At 39.2% G+C, this 19,005-nt stretch overlaps 1 protein-coding gene across 1 annotated transcript; it reads right to left on the minus strand.

Annotated features, from left to right (window-relative positions):
- Positions 1 to 16,226: 16,226 nt before the first annotated feature.
- Positions 16,227 to 16,558, minus strand: LOC113266266 (tubulin beta chain-like). The gene is made up of 2 exons (XM_026513731.2): positions 16,437 to 16,558; positions 16,227 to 16,395 (listed from the first exon to the last, which is right to left on the minus strand). The coding sequence occupies exons 1-2, from the start codon at positions 16,556 to 16,558 to the stop codon at positions 16,227 to 16,229; spliced, it is 291 nt and encodes a 96-aa protein (XP_026369516.2).
- Positions 16,559 to 19,005: the final 2,447 nt, after the last annotated feature.

Consider the following 19,005-nt stretch of genomic DNA (forward strand, 5'->3'; position numbering starts at 1 on the left):
TTTAAAGTCTTCATTTTTTCTTTTTAACCCTATCTGGTATTGATATCAACACATATCTATCTGAGTTTTCACAATCCAATAGAGCTCACTTATTTCATGTGCGAGAAATCCAGAAGTCACCAAACTGCTATATCTACGAAAGAGATGAGAGTCGCTACTGCAGCTGGCATTCATCAAGCATTAAAATTACTCAGCCATCAAAAAGAACGATTTCTCAACATTTGCTGCAACATGGACGGCACTGGAGGAGATAATGCTAAGTGAAATAAGTCAAGCAGAGAAAGACAATTATCATATGGTTTCACTCATCTATGGAACATAAGAAGTACGAAGATCAGTAGGAAAAGAAAGGGAAGTAGAAGGGGGGGTAAACAGAAGGGGGAATGAACCATGAGAGACTATGGACTCTGGGAAACAATCTGAGGGCTTCAGAGGGGAGGGGGGTGGGGGAATGGGATAGGCTGGTGATGGATAGTAAGGAGGGCACGTATTGCATGGTGCACTGCGTGTTATACGCAACTAATGAATCACTGAACTTTACATCAAAAACTAGGGATGTACTGTATGGTGACTAACATAATATAATAAAAAATATTATTATAATTTAAAAAAAGAAAAGAAAAGATAAAAACCTTCTGCATAGCCAAGGAAACAGTCAAAAAAACTAAGAGGCAGCCCACAGAATGGGAGAAGATATTTGCAAATGACACTACAGATAAAAGATTAGTATCGAAGATCTTCAAAGAACTTCTCAAACTCAATACACGGGAAACAAATAATCAAATCAAAAAATGGGCAGAAGATATGAACAGACACTTTTCTGATGAAGACATACAAATGGCTAACAGACACATGAAAAAATGTTCAAAATCATTAGCCATCAGGGAAATTCAAATCAAAACCACACTGAGATACCATCTTACACCGGTTAGAATGGCAGGAAACAACAAATGTTGGAGAGGATGTGGAGAAAGGGGATCCCTCTTAATAGATAATATCTTAAAAAATCAGATGAAGTGCTTGCTTTCAATTTCTACTCTTCCCAACTCCTCAGAAACATTTATACAGTCCATCTTTTCTACTGTACACATTCTTATGGGTTTGTAGAAGTCATGTGTTTAGTTTTAATTCGCATTCATCTGATAACCCATGTAGTTTATTGCCTCTACTTATGCTTATTGGTAATTTGGGTAATTTTATCCTGTGCTTATGGGTAATTGTAAATGGTCTGTTCTTAGTCATTTGCTGCTGTTTCATTGGGTAGTCTGTTTTTTCTCATTGGTTTCTAGGAGTTCTTCATGTCTATGTATATTCCTGGATATAAACCCTTTGCTGGATATATGTATTGACAATGTATTCTTTTGTAATGCAGCTTGCTTTTTCTTTTCTTTTTTTTGATTTTTCAAGGTTTTTTAAAAATTACATTCAATTAGCCAATGTAGTAGTGTTCAACAATTCAAGGCTTGCTTTTTCTTTTTCTTTTTTCTTTTTTTTTTAGTTTCAGAAGTAGAATCAGTTGCATACAACATCCAGTGCTCATTACTTCAAGTGCCCGCCTTAAGTCCCATCACCCACTTACCCCATCGCCCCATCCACCTACCCTCCAGCAACCCTGTTTCCTATAGTTAAGAATCTCTTATAGTTTGTCTCTCTCTCTGTTTTCGTCTTGTTTTATTTTCCCTTCCTTTCCCCTATGTTCATCTGTTTTGTTTCTTAAATTCCACATATGAGTGAAATCATATTATATTCTTCTTTCCCTGACTGACTTATTTTGCTTAGCATGTTGGCTTCCTTTTCCATAATCTTTATGGGTCTTTTGATGAATTATGTATATCAATGTAGTCATTATATATTAAGATTATGTATCTTAATGTAGACATATCTATTAATTTTTTCCTATGTGTCTTACTTCATATCCAATTTAAGAAATTTTTGTTTCCCAAAAGAAACTGAAGATATCCCCCTAAGTTTTTATATTAAAAAGATTCTTCTTTGGGGCACCTGGGTGGCTCAGTCAGTTAAGCGTCCGACTCTTGATTTTAGTTCAAATCATGATTTCAGGTTCATGAGACTGGGTCCTGTGTTGGGCTCCATGCTGAGCTTGGACCCTGCTTGAGATTCTCTCTCTCTCTCTGCCCCTCCCACCCTGCTCATGTGCTCCCTTTTTCTCTCTCTTTAAAAAAAAAAAGATTCTTGTTTTTCTTTTCATGTGTGTCTAAAATCTATAGGGTTTCACTTTTGGTGTATGTTTTAAGGTACAGACACAAATTAATTTTCTTCTGTATGGATAGAATTTATTAAAAATTCCATCTTTCTCTGACTGATCAAGTTTGCAACATAACAAACTTCTCTGTATTCTATCTGAGTAAATCAGTTTTTAATTTTTTGTGCTAGGGCTCACTTATCACAGCACAGATAATCAAGATGCATTGTATAGCAGTTCTAGTTACAGTAGACACAAGAATGTGGTAAAAAGATTAGGTCAAGATAAATGGTTTACATAAATGTTGCGTCTCAAAGGTAGATGGGGTAATTCCTATGTATAAAATTCATAAAAATTTTTTAGGATATTTAAATAAAAGGTACTATTATAAAATAATATATTACTTTGACCTTTATCATTGCTCAAATGTATTGCCTTGCTTAAGAGTACAAATTATAGTTGACAGCACTAATTTTCCAAACAATAAATCATTTCCATGAAAACTGCATGGTACTGAGGGGGCACAGATTCTTTTAATTCTTGAGTCTCTAGTGAGTACAAAATACTCTGTCTCTTGTATTTTGTGCATTTTGTCACTTTACAGGTTTGCCCTAATTAGGGCTTGGTTAAATGATGTTGCTAAAGTCAGAGAGTAATAGTTAAGAACATAAATTAAAAATTAAAACATATAATTTGTATTAAAACACTTTAATTTCTTAAAAAATTGAATGCACTGTGGTGAACTGAACCTCTTATTAAGAGCATCTTTAAATAGTCCCTAAAATTCAGAATAATGTTATCAGTCAAATCTAGAAGAAGAAAAAATTCCATCCTTTCTCTATTCCACTTCAATATTGTCTTTGTTGTGGATCAAATGACTGAATATAAGTTACCGTGACTCTTTTTTCTTCTTGAATTTCCATTTGAATTTTAGATTCTGCTTGACAATTACAAAACAAAACTATTAATACTTTATTTAGAATGCTATTTAAAACATAAAACAGGTCATCTGTGAAGATGGCGGAGGAGCAGGAGTCTTAAATTTCGTCTGGTCCCAGGAATGCAGCTAGATAGCTATCAGACCATTCTGAACACCTACAAACTCAACTGGAGAATGAAGAAAAGAATGGCAGCAACTCTATGAACAGAAAAGCGACCACTTTCTGCAAGGAACTCAGTTTAAAACAAGAGTTGAGCTCCAGCTCGGTGTTCCAAGATGGCGGAGGAGCAGGAGACCTAAAGTTCATCTGGTCCCAGGAACTCAGCGAGAGAGCTACCAAACCATTCTGAATACCTATGAATGCAACTGGAGAATGAAGAAAAGAGTAGCAGAAACTCTATGAACAGAAAAGTGACCACTTTCTGCAAGGAGGAGAAAAGATGGTGGAGGAGTAGGGGACCCCTTTCTCAGCTGGTCCCAAGTCCAGCTGGATATCTACCAGACCATCCTGAAAACCCATGGAATCAGTCTGAGACACAGGAAGATACACCTGGATCTCTACAAACGAACATCTCCAGCACTGAGTATTGAGGTATCAAATGGGGAGCTGTGAATCCGCTCAGATATAGGAAGATAAACGGAAGGGGGAGGGAGTCTCGGTGCTCGGGAGCTGGGAAGCAATAGCCACTTGTGCTCAGGAGCAGGCTGACTCGAGGACCGGCACCGTGAGAGAGCAGACTGAGCCCGGGAACGCGCGTGTCCAAACTGAAAACCGGAGCTCCAGAGTGTACACTCGAACTAGACTGAAACTGAGAGCTCGGGAGTGCGCGACCAGACTGAAAACCGGCACTCCAGAGCGCACGCAAGCCATACTGAAACAGGGAGATCGGGAGCTCGGGAGCGTGTGTGGGAACCGGGGCGGCTGGCAGTGTTAGAAGCACAAAGGACAGAGACGCGCCAGCCCTGGAAGTGAGGGCTGGGACACAGGCTGTGGGACGCACATCCCGGGTTGCTGCAGGGTTTTTAGCAGCACCGATAGAAACAGAGTTAAAGTGGCCAAGAGAGTTCAGTGGAGAGCGGACTGCGATCTCTCTGTTCTTTGACAGAGGCTAGGATACGGCCACTGCTGCTCTGACTCTCAGAAGAGGCACAGAAAACCGCCAGGGAAAGCCACCAGAGAACAAAAGCCCGGAAATACCGGCCCACAGTGTGCCCAGCCCCATACCCCCTTGCAGGGGACGGGGCAACTCTACCCAAACAGGGTTTCCTGAATATCAGCGCAGCAGGCCCCCTCCCCGAGAAGGCAGGCTGAAAAATCAGGAAGCCGACATCCCTAAGGTCCCTATAGAACAAGTGACACTGCCTGTGTCCTGGTCAATAACTTGTGCTCTGGGCATCCCCACAACCTCTCCTCATCAGAATGATGAGAAGGAGAAATCCCCCCCAGCAAAGAAAAGATAATGAGTCTGTGGCCTCTGCCACAGAACAGATGGATATGGATATAACCAAATTGTCAGAAATGGAGTTCAGAGTAACAATGGTCAAGATGATCTGTAGGCTTGAAAAAACTATTAATGAAAATATTAATGAGAATATAGACTCTCTAAGGGCAGAAATGAGAGCGAGTCTGGCAGATATGAAAAATGCTATGAATCAAATGCAGTCTAAACTAGACGCTCTGACAGCCAGGGTAAATGAGGCAGAAGAACGAATTAGTGAATTGGAGGATGGGATGGTAGAAGAGGAAGTTAAAACAGAAACTTGGCTCAAAAAAATCCAATCTCAAGAATGTAGATTACGGGAGATTACTGACTCAATAAAACGTTCTAATGTCAGAATCTTCGGCATCCCTGAGGGGGTGGAGAAAAAGAGAGGTCTAGAAGAGATATTTGAACAAATTGTAGCTGAGAACTTCCCTAATCTGGCAAAGGAAACAAGCATTCGTGTCCAGGAAGCAGAGAGGACCCCTCCCAAGGTCAATGGGAACAGACCCACACCACGTCATGTCATAGTGCATTTCGCAAATATTAGATCCAAGGATACAGTATTGAAAGTGGCCAGGGGGAAGAAAATTTTTACGTACAGAGGGAAAAATATTAGAATAACGTCAGACCTGTCTACAGAGACCTGGCAGGCTAGGAAGGGTTGGCAGGGTATTTTCAAAGCTCTGTCTGAGAAGAACATGCAGCCAAGGATCCTTTATCCAGCAAGGCTGTCATTCAGAATTGATGGAGAGATAAGGACCTTCCAGGATCGGCAGAAACTGAAGGAATTCGTAACCACCAAACCACCCCTACAGGAGATATTAAGGGGGGTTCTATAAATGTCAAAAGGCCCCAAGAGTGATACAGAACAGAAAGTTACAATCTATAGAAACAAAGACTTCACGGGAAACATGACATCATTAAAATCATATCTCTCAATAATCACTCTCAATGTGAATGGCCTAAATGCTCCCATAAAACACCACAGGGTTGCAGATTGGATAAAAAGACATGACCCATCCATTTGCTGCCTGCAAAGACTCATTTTGAACCTAAAGATACATCCAGACTAAAAGTGAAGGGATGGAAAACCATTTTTCATGCCAATGGACCTAAAAAGAAAGCTGGGGTAGCAATTCTCATATCAGACAGATAAGATTTTAAACTAAAGACCGTAGTGAGAGATACAGAAGGACACTATATTATTCTTAAAGGATGTATCCAACAAGTGGATATGACAATTATAAATATCTATGCCCCCAACAGGGGAGCAGCTAGATACATAAGCCAACTCTTAACCAGAATAAAGAGACATATAGATAATAATACATTAATAGTAGGGGACCTCAACACTCCGCTCTCAGCAATAGACAGTTCACCTAAGCAGAAAATCAACAAAGAAACAAGAGCTTTGAATGACATACTGGAACAGATGGACCTCATAGATATATATAGAACACTACACCCCAGAACAACAGAATACTCATTCTTTTCGAATGCACATGGAACTTTTTCCAGAATAGACCATATACTGGGTCACAAAACAGGTCTTAACTGATACCAACAGGCTGAGATTATTCCTTGCATATTCTCAGACCACAATGCTTTCAAACTGGAACTTAATCACAAGGAAAAATTTGGAAGAAACTCAAACACTTGGAACTAAGAACCACCCTGCTCAAAAATGATTGGGTAAACCGGGAAATTAAAAATCAGTTTAAACAATTTCTGGAGACCAATGAGGATGAAAACACATTGGTCCAAAACCTGTGGGACACTGCAAAGGTTGTCCTAAGTGGAAAATACATAGCCATCTAAGCCTCACTCAAGAGAATAGAAAAATCTAAAATGCAGTTTTTATACTCTCACCTCAAGAAGCTGGAGCTGGAACAGAAGAATAGGCCTAACCCACGCACGAGAAGGCAGGTGATCAAGATTAGAGCAGAGATCAATGAATTAGAAACCAGGAGCACAGTAGAGCAGATCAACAGAACTAGAAGCTGGTTCTTTGAAAGAATAAATAAGATCGATAAGCCACTGGCCAGACTTAATCAAAAGAATAGAGAAAGGACCCAGATTAATAAAATTATGAATGAAAGGGGATAGATCACAACCAACACCAATGAAATAGGAAGGATCATTAGAAACTTTTATCAACAGCTTTATGCCAATAAATTAAACAACCTGGAAGAAATGGATGCCTTCCTGGAAACCTATAAACTACCAAGACTGAAACAGGAAGAAATTGATTTTTTAAACAGACCGATTAATTATGAAGAGATTGAAGCAATGATCAAAAACCTCCCAAAAAACAAGAGTCCAGGGCCTGACGGATTCCCTGGGGAATTCTACCAAACATTCAAAGAAGAAATAATACCTATTCTCCTGAAGCTGTTTCAAACAATAGAAACAGAAGGAAAACCACCAAATTCATTCTATGAGGCCAGTATTACCTTGATCCCCAAACCAGGCAAAGACCCCATCAAAAAGGAGAATTACAGACCGATTTCCGTGATGAATATGGACACCAAAATTCTCAACAATATCCTAGCTAATAGGATCCAAAAGTACATTAAAAGGATTATCCATCAAGACCAAGTGGGATTCATCCCTGGGATGCAAGGGTGGTTCAACATTCGCAAATCGATCAGTGTGATAGATCATATCAACAGGAAAAGAGTCAAGAACCATATGATCCTCTCAATTGATGCAGAAAAAGCATTTGACAAAATACAGCATCCTTTCATGATTAAAACCCTTCAGAGTGTAGGGATAGAGGGTACATTCCTCAATTTCATAAAAACCATCTATGGAAAGTCTACAGCGAATATCGTTCTCAATGGGGAAAAGCTGAAAGCCTTTCCCTTAAGATCAGGAACACGACAAGGATGCCCAATCTCACCATTATTATTCAACATAGTATTAGAAGTCCTTGCAACAGCAATCAGACAACAAAAAGGGATTAAGGTATCCAAATTGGCAAAGAAAAAGTCAAACTGCCTCTCTTCACAGATGACATGATACTCTATAGAGAAAACCCAAAAGACTCCACCCTCAAACTACTAGAACTCATAGAACAATTCAGTAACGTGTCAGGATACAAAATCAATGCTCAGAAATCAGTTGCATTTCTATACACGAACAATGAGACAGAAGAAAGAGAAATTAGGGAATCCATCCCATTATAATAGCACCAAAATCATATGTTATCTCAGTATTAACTTAACCAGAGACGTAAAGGATCTATATTCTAGAAACTACAAATCACTCTTGAAAGACATTGAAGACACAAGAAGATGGAAAGATATTCCATGCTCATGGATTGGAAGAATTAACACAGTTAAAATGTCTATGCTACCCAGAGCAATCTACACTTTCAATGCCATCCCAATCAAAATACCAATGACATTTTTGAAAGAACTGGAACAAACAGCCCTTAAATTTGTGTGGAACCAGAAAAGGCCCCAAATCGCCAAGGAATTGTTGAAAAGGAAAAACAAAGCTGGGGGCATCACGTTGCCAGATTTCAAGCTATACTACAAAGCTATGATCACAAAGACAGCATGGTACTGGCACAGAAACAGACACATAGACCAATGGAACAGAATAGAGAACCCAGAAATGGACCCTCGGCTCTTTGGGCAACTAATTTTTGACAAAGCAGGAAAAAACATCCAGTGGAAAAAAGACAGTCTGTTCAGTAAATGGTGCTGGGAAAATTGGACAGCTATATGCAAAAGAATGAAACTTGACCACTCTCTCACACCATACACAAAGATAAACTCCAAATGGTTGAAAGACCTCAATGTGAGACAGGAATCCATCAAAATCCTAGAGGAGAACATAGGCTGCAACTTCTTTGACATTGGCCACAGCAACTTTTTTCATGACACTTCTCCAAAGGCAAGAGAAACAAAAGAAAAAATGAACTTGTGGGACTTCATCAAGATAAAAAGCATCTGCACAGCCAAGGAAACAGTCAAAAAAACTAAGAGGCAGTCACAGAATGGGAGAATATATTTGCAATTGACACTACAGTTAAAAGACTGGTATCCAAGATCTACAAAGAACTTCTCAAACTCAATACACGTGAAACGAATAATCAAATCAATAAATGGGTAGAAGATATGAACAGACACTTTTCCAATGAAGACATATAAATGGCTAACAGACACATGAAAAAATGTTCAAAATCATTAGACATCAGGGAAGTTCAAATCAAAACCACCTTGAGATACCATTACACCAGTTAGAATGGCAAAAATGGACAAGGCAGGAAACAACAAATGTTGGAGAGGATGTGGAGAAAGGGGATCCCTCCTACATTGTTGGTGGGAATGCAAGTTGGTACAGCCACTCTGGAAAACAGTGTGGAGGTCCCTTAAAAAGTTAAAAATTGAGCTACCCTATGATCCAGCCATTGCACTACTGGGTATTTACCCCAAAGATACAGACGTAGTGAAGAGAAGGGCCATATGCACCCCAATGTTCATAGCAGCAATGTCCACAATAGCTAAATCGTGGAAGGAGCTGAGATGCCCTTCAGCAGATGACTGGATTAAGAAGTTGTGGTCCATATATACAATGGAATATTACTCAGCTATCAGAAAGAACGAGTTCTCAACATTTGCTACAACATGGACGGCACTGGAGGAGATAATGCTAAATGAAATAAGTCAAGCAGAGAAAGACAACTATCATATGATTTCTCTCATCTATGGAACATAAGAACTAGAATGATCAGTAGGGGAAGAAAGGGATAAAGAAAGGGGGGGTAATCAGAAGGGGGAATGAAGTATGAGAGACTATGGACTATGAGAAACAAACTGAGGGCTACAGAGGGGAGGGGAGTGGGGGAATGGGATAGGCCGGTGATCGGTAGTAAGGAGGGCACATATTGCATGGTGCACTGGGTGTTATACACAACTAATGAATCATCGAGCCTTACATCGGAAACCGGGGATGTACTGTATGGTGACTAACATAATATAATAAAAAATCATTATAAAAAAAAAAAAAGAAGATGTGGTCCATATATACAATGGAATATTACTCAGCCATCAGAACGAACAATTACACAACATTTGCAGCAACATGGACGGGTTTGGAGGAGATTATGCTAAGTGAAATAAGTCAAGCAGAGAAAGACAATTATCATATGGTTTCACTCATTTATGGAATAGGAGAAATAGGAAGATCAGTAGGAGAAGGAAGGGAAGAACGAAGGGGGGGTAAACAGAAGGGGGAATGAACCACGAGAGACTGTGGACTCTGGGAAAAAAAACTAAGGGCTTCAGAGAGGAGGGGGGTGGTGGATTGGGATAGTCTGGTGATGGGTATTAAGGAGGGCACATATTGCATGGTGCACTGGGTGTTATATGCAAGTAATGAATCATGAGCATTGCATCAAGAACTGGGGATGTATTGTATGGTGACTAATATAACAAAATAAATATTATTTTAAAAAATAAAACATAAAACAGCTTGAGAGAACTGACATTTTAAAAATATTGAATCTCTAATCTGGGACTATATGTATGTATCTGCAATTATTTTGTTTTCTTATCTTCTTTCAATACATTTTGTAGTTTTAGGATAGATTACCTACATATCTTTCATTTTTTTTCCTTTTATAGTGATGTTTATTTTTTTTAATTTTTATTTTATTTATATATATATTTATTCATTCATTTATTTTTATGTAGTGTTCCATGGTATTATTAATGTATAACACCCAGTGCTCCATGCAAGATGTGCCCTCCTTTTTTTTTAACACTAATTTTTTATTATGTTATGTTAGTTACAATACAGTATATCCCTAGTTTCTAATGTAGTGTTCCATGATTGATTATTTGCATATAACACCCAGTTCTGCATGCAATCAGTGCCCTCCTTAATACCCATCACCGTCCTATCCCAAACCCCACCCCTCTCCCCTCTGAAGCCCTCAGTTTGTTTCCCAGAGTCCATAGTCTCTTGTGGTTCATTCCTCCTTCTGTTTACCCCCCCCCTTCATTCTTCCCTTCCTTCTCCTACTGATCTTCCTGCTATTTCTTATGTTCCATAAATGAGTGAAACCATATGATAATTGTCTTTCTCTGCTTGACTTATTTCACTTAGCATTATGTCCTCCAGTCCCATCCATGTGGATGCAAATGTTGGGTAATCGTTCTTTCTAATGGCTGAGTAATATTCCATTGTATATACGGACCCCAACTTCTTAATCCAGTCATCTGTTGAAGGGCATCTCAGCTCCTTCCACAATTTAGCTATTGTGGACAATGCTGCTTTGAACATTGGGGTGCATATGGCCCTTCTCTTCACTACGTCCTTATCTTTGGGGTAAATACCCAGTAGTGCAATTGCTGGAAAATAGGATAGCTCTATTTTTAACTTTTTAAGAGACCTCCACACTGTTTTCCAAAGTGGTTGTACCAACTTGCATTCCCACCAACAGTTTAAGAGGGATCCCCTTTCTCCACATCCTCTCCAACATTTGTTGTTTCTTGTCTTGTCAATTTTTGCCATTCTAATTGGCATAAGGTGGTATCTCAATGTGGTTTGATTTGAATTTCCCTGAAGGCTAATGATTTTGAACATCTTTCATTTACCTTTTTCCTAGATATTTTATATTTGTGTGCAATTTAAAAATGTAATAATTTAAATTTCATATTCAATCTTTCTAAAATATAGAAACATAGTTGACTTTTCTAAGTCAAAGTCGATATATAACTGTACTGAATTCACTATTCTTATAATTTGTATATTGTTTTGGATATTTTTGGTAAGCCATGAAATTATCAGTGAATAATAATTGAGTTCTACACTCTTAATATTTAGACTATTTCCTTATATTTACTCAATGTACTAGTTAAAGCTTCTGCTATAATCTTTTATTCTTGCAACTTTATATAATAAAATTTAGTTCAATGATTTTTAATAAATTTACTGAGTTGTAACCTAGATGAAATTGATTAATTCCCAGAAACATACAACCTACCAAGATTGAATGATAAAAGAAAGAGAAACCTTGAAGAGACCATAACAAATAAGGAGATTGAGGGGCACCTAAGTGGTTCAGTTGGTTAAGTGTTTACCTTTGGCTCGAGTCATGATCCCAGAGTCCGGGGATCGAGCCCCACGTTGGTCTCTCTACTTAGTGGGGAGTCTGCTTCTCCCTCTCCCTCTGTCTGCCACTCCCCCTGCTTGTGCTCTCTCTGTCTCTGGCTGTCAAATAAATAAACAAAATCTTCTAAAAAAAATAAGGAGATTGAATCAGTGATCGTAAACCTCCCAGTAAAGAAGAGCCCAGGACCAGACGGTTCCACTGGTGAATTCCATCAAATATTTAAAGAAGAATTAGCACCAACTCTTCCTAAAATCTTCCAAAAAATTAAGAGGGAACACTTACAAACTCATTTTAGGAGGCCAGCATTACCCTAGTACCAAAGCCAGCCAAAACCACTGCATGAAAAGAAAACTAAAAGCCAATATCTCTGCACAATGAAGGAAACAACCAACAAAACTAAAAGGTAAACTACAGAATGGGAGAAGGTATTTACAAATGACATACCTGATAAATGGCTAGCATCCAAAATATATAAAGAACTTACACAACTCAACACCCCCAAACAAATAATCCAATAAAATATGGGCAGAAGACAGGAACAGACATTTCTCCAAAGAAGACATCCAGGTAGCCAACAGGCACATGAAAAGATACACATCATCAGGGAAATGCAAATCAAAACTATAATGAGATATCATCTCACACCTGTCAGAATGGCTAGTATCAAAAATACAAGAAACAAGTGTTGATAAGGATGTGGAGATAAAGGGACCCTCATGCACTGTAGGAGGCAATGCAAACGGGTGCAGCCACTGTGGAAAACAGTATGAAGATTCCTTAAAAAGTTAAAATTAGAACTACCCTATGACCCAGTAATCACACTACTGGTATCTACCCCAAAAATACAAAAACAAAAAAAAAAACAAAAAAAAACAAAAAAAAAACAAACCAAAAAACCAAAAAACCCCCTAATTCAAAGAGATACAAGCATGCCTATGTTTATAGCAGCCTTTTTTTTTTTTACAATAGCCAAATTATGGAAAGAGCCCAAGTGTCCACTGATAGGTAAATAGATAAAGAAGAGGTCATACACACACACACACACACACACACACACACACACACACACAGAAGAATATTAGTCAGCCATAAAAAGAATGAAATCTTGCCATTTGCAATGTCATGAATGGAGCTAGAGAGTGAAATGCTAAGGAAATAAATCAAAGAAAGACAAATACCATATGATTTCACTCATATGTGGAATTTAAGAAACAAAACAAATGAGCAAAGGAAAAAAGAGAGCGATAAACCAAGAAAAAGAGTCTAAACTATAGAGAACAAACTGATGGTTATCAGAGGAGAGGTGGGTAAGGAATAGGTGAAATGTGTGATGAGGATTAAGGAGCACACTTGTTATGGTGAGCACTGGGTGATGCATAGAATTGTTGAGTCACTATATTGTACACCTGAAACTACTATATTACTGTATATTAACTATACTGGAGTTAAAATAAAAAATAAAGACAATATCTTGATCAACATGGATGCAAAAATCCTGAACAAAATGCTAGCAGACCAAATTCAACAGCTCATTAAAAAGATCATACTCCATGACCAAGTGGGATTTATCCCTGAGATGCAAAGATGGTTCAATATATACAAATCAATTAATCCAATATACCACATTAACAGAATAGAGAAGAAAAACCACAAACCATTTCAATTGTTGCAGGAAAAGGATTTGGCAAAATTCAGCATCCCCCCCCCCCCCACCATGGGATGTATGTGACGTTCCTCAGGCACTCTTGGCTGCCCTAAAGGACAAAGAAATAGTTGACCTATAGATACCACAATCCTGCAAGACTTAAGTCTCCCTCAGTTTACAAATGTCTTAGCAGTTTACAAGAACCAAGCATTTCTATCAATAACCTAGCTTGTGAAAGGGAATGTAGATACAATTAAGTGTCCTTGTAATCTGCAGGCTCCAGGAAGTTCCCAACTATCTTCATGTTAATGCCTTACTAGAGGGGTAAACAACCTTAACTTGACAATGGCAAGGCCTTTGGTATCTTGTGAGTCTTCTTTAACATATGAAAGTATTTCCTCAACCTCCCTTTTTCCTTACCTCCTCCAACCCCATGGTATATAATCAGCCGCCCCTCACAACCCCGGTGCAGCAGCTCTTTCTGCCCACGGGTCCTGTCCCCGCGCTTTAATAAACCACCATTTTGCACCAAAGATGCCTCAAGAATTCTTTCTTGGTCGTCAGCTCCGAACTCCACCCCACTGAACCCCATATGTATTCCGTGTCCTCATCACTTTCATGATAAAAACTCTCAACAAAGTAGGAATAGAAGGAATTCACTTCAACATAACTATATGTTGGCTAATTAAACGTAAAAAATAAAATTAAATTAAAAAAATAAAATTTTAAAAAATTAATTATTTTAATGATTTATTTAAGAGAGAGAATGAGTGAGGGGGAGGGGCAGATGGAGAGCTGAGCAGGGAGCCCAATGTGGGGCTCAATCCCAGGACCCCAGGATCAGGACCTGAGTGGAAGGCAGAGACTTAACCGACTGAGCCACCCAGGTGCCCCTCAACATAATAAAGTTTATATATGATAAGGCCACAGCTAATACCATACTTAACAGTGAAAAGCTGAAAGATTTTCTTCTAAGATCAGTAAAAAGACAGGAATGCCCATTCTTGCCACTGCTGTTTTTTTTTTTTTAAAGATTTTATTTATTTATTCGACAGAGATAGAGACAGCCAGCAAGAGAGGGAACTCAAGCAAGGGAGTGGGAGAGGAAGAAGCAGGCTCTCAGCAGAGGAGCCTGATGTGGGGTTCAATCCCACAACGCGGGGATCACGCCCTGAGCCGAATGCAGACGCTTAACCGCTGTGCCACCCAGGCGCCCCTCTTGCCACTGCTGTTTAACATAGTACTGGAAGACATAGAGCAATTAAAAGTGATATTTATAACTATAGAGGTGTGTTAGTTAACTTAAAGGAGAACAAAGTGGGAGGTATTTCACTCCCTGATTTAAAAATCTACTGTAAATCTACCATCACCAAGAAAGTGTAGCACTGGCATAATGATAGACATACAGAACAATGAAACAGAACTGAGGGTCCAGAAACAAACCTCATAAGGAACAAACCTTACTTTTATCATCAACTGGTTTTTGATACAGGTGTGAAGGCAATTCAAGGCAATTCAATGAGGGAGGGATAAACTTTTCAACAAATGGAGCTGGAGAAATCAGATATCCTCATGTAAAACCTTCAACTTAGACCCTTACTTCATACTATACACAAAAGTTAAATTAAAATGGTTCATATACAAAAATATTAAGAGCTATAAGGCATTTAGAAAAAAATAGGAGAAAATATGTATTTCCTTGGGTTAGGCAAAGATTGCTCAGATGATCCATAAAAGAAAAAATGAGAAATTGGACTTCATCAAAGTTCAAAACTTCTGCTCCAAGAGAGACACCGTTAAGAGAATGAAAAGAAAGACACAGATTAGGAGAGAATATTTGAAAATTATATGTATTTATTTTTTTCTTTTTTTAACTTAAATTAACCAAGGTATAGTACTTTAGCTTTTGATATAATGTTCAATGATTTATTAGTTGAATATAACACCCAGTGCTCATCATATCACATGCCCTCTTTAATTCCCATCACCCAGTTACCCCAGACCCCCATCCACCTCCTTTTCCACAACCCTCAGTTTGTTTCCCGGAGTCAAGAGTCTCACATGGTTTGTCTCCTCTGATTTCTTCCCATTCAGTTTTCCCTCCCTTCCCCTGTGGTCCTCTGCACTATTCCTTATGTTCCACGTATGAGTGAAACCATATGATAATTGTCTTTCTTTGCTTATTTCACTTAGCATAATCCCCTCTAGTTCCATCCATGTCGATGCAAATGGTGAGTATTCATCCTTTCTGATGGCTGAGTAATATCCCACTGTATACATGAACCACATCTTCTTTATCCATTCATCCTGTGAAGGACATCTCGGTTGCTTCCACAGTTTGGGTATTGTGGACATTGCTGCTGTGAACATTGGGGTGCAGGTGCCCCTTCTTTTCACTACATCTGTACCTTTGGGGTAAATACCCAGTAGTGCAATTGCTGGAAAATAGGGTAGCTCTATTTTTAACGTCCTGAGGAACCTCCATACTGTTTTCCAGAGTGGTTATACCAGCTTGCATTCCCACCAACAGTGTAAGAGGGTTTCCCTTTCTCCACATCCTCACCAACACTTGCTGTTTCCTGTCTTGTTAATTTTATTCATTCTGACTGGTGTAAGGTGGTATCTCATGTATTTATATAAGGGTCTAGTCTCCACCTGGAATGGATAGAAAACTTCATACACAAATATCTCATGCTGTAGCGCATGTGCTGTCAAGACAGGAAGAAGAGCAGTGAACACACAGTGAGACATGGCCATCAGAGAACAGGTTGTGAGTAAATAAAGAGTATGCACAGCTTCCATGTTGTACTGGGTACCAGACAGCTTTAGGCCACCTCCTCCTCTGCCTTCTCCTCAAATTCACCCTCCTCCTTGGCCCTGACATCCTGGTACTGCTGATACTCGGACACCAGGTCATGCATGCTGCTCTTGGCCTCAGTGAGCTCCACCTCATCCATGCCCTTGCTTGTGTACCAGTGCAGGAAGGCCTTGCACCTGAACATGGCCATGAACTGCTCTGAAACATGCACTTAAACAGCTCCTGGATGGTGGTGCTGCTGCCCATGAAGGTGGCAGACATTTTTGGCTCCTGGGACTGAATGTCACAGGGGAAAGACAGAATGGCAGCTATTTTCACATTGTTGGGATCCACATTCATTCTTTCACATGTAGATATCCAGTTTTCCAACACCGTTTATTGAAGACTATCCTTTACTCATTGTGTATACACTTGGTTCCCTTGTCAAGGCTTAGTTGATGGCCTATGCATGGTTTTATCTCTGGGCTCTGTATTCTGTTCCATGGTCTATATGTTTTCATGCCAATAACATACTGTGTTGATTACTATAGGTCTGTATTATAGTTTGAAGTCAGAAAGTGTGATGCCTCTAACTTTGTTCATTTTTCCCAAGATTGCTTTGGCTTTTGTGGATTTTTTGTGGTTCTCTAAGAATGGAAAGAATGGTGGCAGTGTAATACGTGCTCTAATGCAGTTTGGGGTCAGTGGTGTGGGAGTCTACAAGGTTAGTACTACTCTATCTGGGCCTTTCTATGATGTATGGAGAGACAGATTCCATTGCTGGGTTCTTCAGGTCAAGGATGTTCATGGCCTCTCCAGGTTCTCATGACCAGGCAGAGGGGAGGCCAACATGTCACTGACACCAGGGACACTTTCTCCTGGGACTTTTGTGGTTCAGCCCCTTTTGGCCCCTGCACAGGATCCATCTCAAGAGGGAGGCAAGAAATTGGGCAATTACTTCTGTTGGCTTCTTCTCTAACCAGAAGCTTGAGGTTGTGTTCCCCTGGGTCTTTGTCTTATTGGTAAATGTGAATCTTCCTGCTCATTTTCTAGTGCTTCTGAACAAGCATGAAAGGTGCTAAAACCCTCAGGCCATGAAGGCATAACAGGGGAGTATTCGGGTAACAGCCTGGACCAGCAAGAATTGACATAGATCAGAGTAAGGTGGGGAACCATCACTAGATCTAGATACATGCATTTATGTGAGGACTAGGAGACAATGTATTTATGTTGCTTGTGTTTTTAGAGGCTGACTTGCACACTGACCTTTATGATGCTGTTAGCCACATGTGGCCATAAAATTAAAATTAATTGAAATCAAAATTTTCATTCCTCAGTTGTAGTAGCTCCATTTCAAGTCCTCAGTAGTCACATGGGGCTAGTGCTGCTACAGTGGACAATGTAGACAGAGAGCATTTCCATCATTGTGGAAATTCCTATTGTATAGTGCTGATGATAGATCATGGAAAGCTGGAAATCTCCTGCCAATGCATATACGTGTCTTGTGTGGGTGTGTGTATGTTGCTTCTTTTTAGGTTGCTTGTATGTTGTGTTGGACTACATGTGATTCTTACTGTGTGTAGTGAGGTTTTCTGTGTGTGTGGTTTGTGAGTTGCCCGGACGACTGGATGTGGTGTTTGCATGACTTTTTAAATAGCTTGAATGACGTGTAACTGATAGAAAAAACTACAAAATTAATGTATGCAATTTAATGAGTTTGGACATATGCATATACATTCGAAGCTATTACCACAATCCAGGTAATAGATAATCCATCACCTCCAAAAATTTCCTTGTGTCCCGGTTTTTTTTCTGGATAAAAAAACTTAAAATGAGATTTACTCTTTTAATGAATTTTTAAGTGCACAATGAAGTACTGTGGACTACAGGTACGATGCTGTAGAGCAGGCCTCTCGAACTAATTCATCTAAGTACTGAAACTTCATATCTTTTGAATAACAGCTATACCTTTTCCCCCCTCCCTTTGGTAGTTACTATTTATTCTCTCTTTCTATGAGTTTGACTCTTGTAGACACCTCATAAAAGTGAAATCATACAATATTTGTCCTTCTGGAACTGGCTTATTTCACTTAGCATAATGTCCTCCAGGTTCATCCATATTGTCACAAATGGAAGGATTTCCTTCTTTTCTAAGGTGGAATAATATTCCATTGTATGTTTATACCACATTTTCTTTATCCATTCTTTTGTTGGCGGACATTCGGATTGTTTCCATAACTTCACTGTTGTGAAGAGTACTGCAATGAGCATGGAAGTGCTTTTGATATCCCTTTGAGATCTTGATTTCAATCCTTCCTAAAGGTATATACCCAGAAGCAGGATGCAAGATGGTGTGGTAGTTCTATTTTCAATGTTTTTTTTTTAATGTTTTTTTATTATATTATGTTAGTCGCCATACAGTTCATCCCTGGTTTCCGATGTAAAGTTCGATGATTCATTAGTTGCATATAACACCCAGTGCACCATGCAATACGTGCCCTCCTTACTACCCATCACCAGTCTATCTATTTTCAATGTTTTGAGGAAACTCCATACTGTTTTCCATAGCAACTGACCATGGAGATGAGCAACTGGAGATGAGTATAGGTCAGATAGGGCCATAAGCACAGCACCTTGGGTTTATTTGTTTCTGTGTTACTCTGCGTGTCTTTTTGTGTGTGTGTGTGTGTTGTGTATGCACTTGACCTAGGGAAAGTGCCCTGCAGCCTGACTCCTCTCTTGTCTCAGCTCTAGACATAACAGGAAACTCCAAGGAAAGTCCTCTTTATGCAAAGTTGATGGAAATT

This window comes from Ursus arctos, unplaced genomic scaffold (assembly GCF_023065955.2).
Source record: "Ursus arctos isolate Adak ecotype North America unplaced genomic scaffold, UrsArc2.0 scaffold_18, whole genome shotgun sequence".
NCBI lineage: Eukaryota > Metazoa > Chordata > Mammalia > Carnivora > Ursidae > Ursus > Ursus arctos.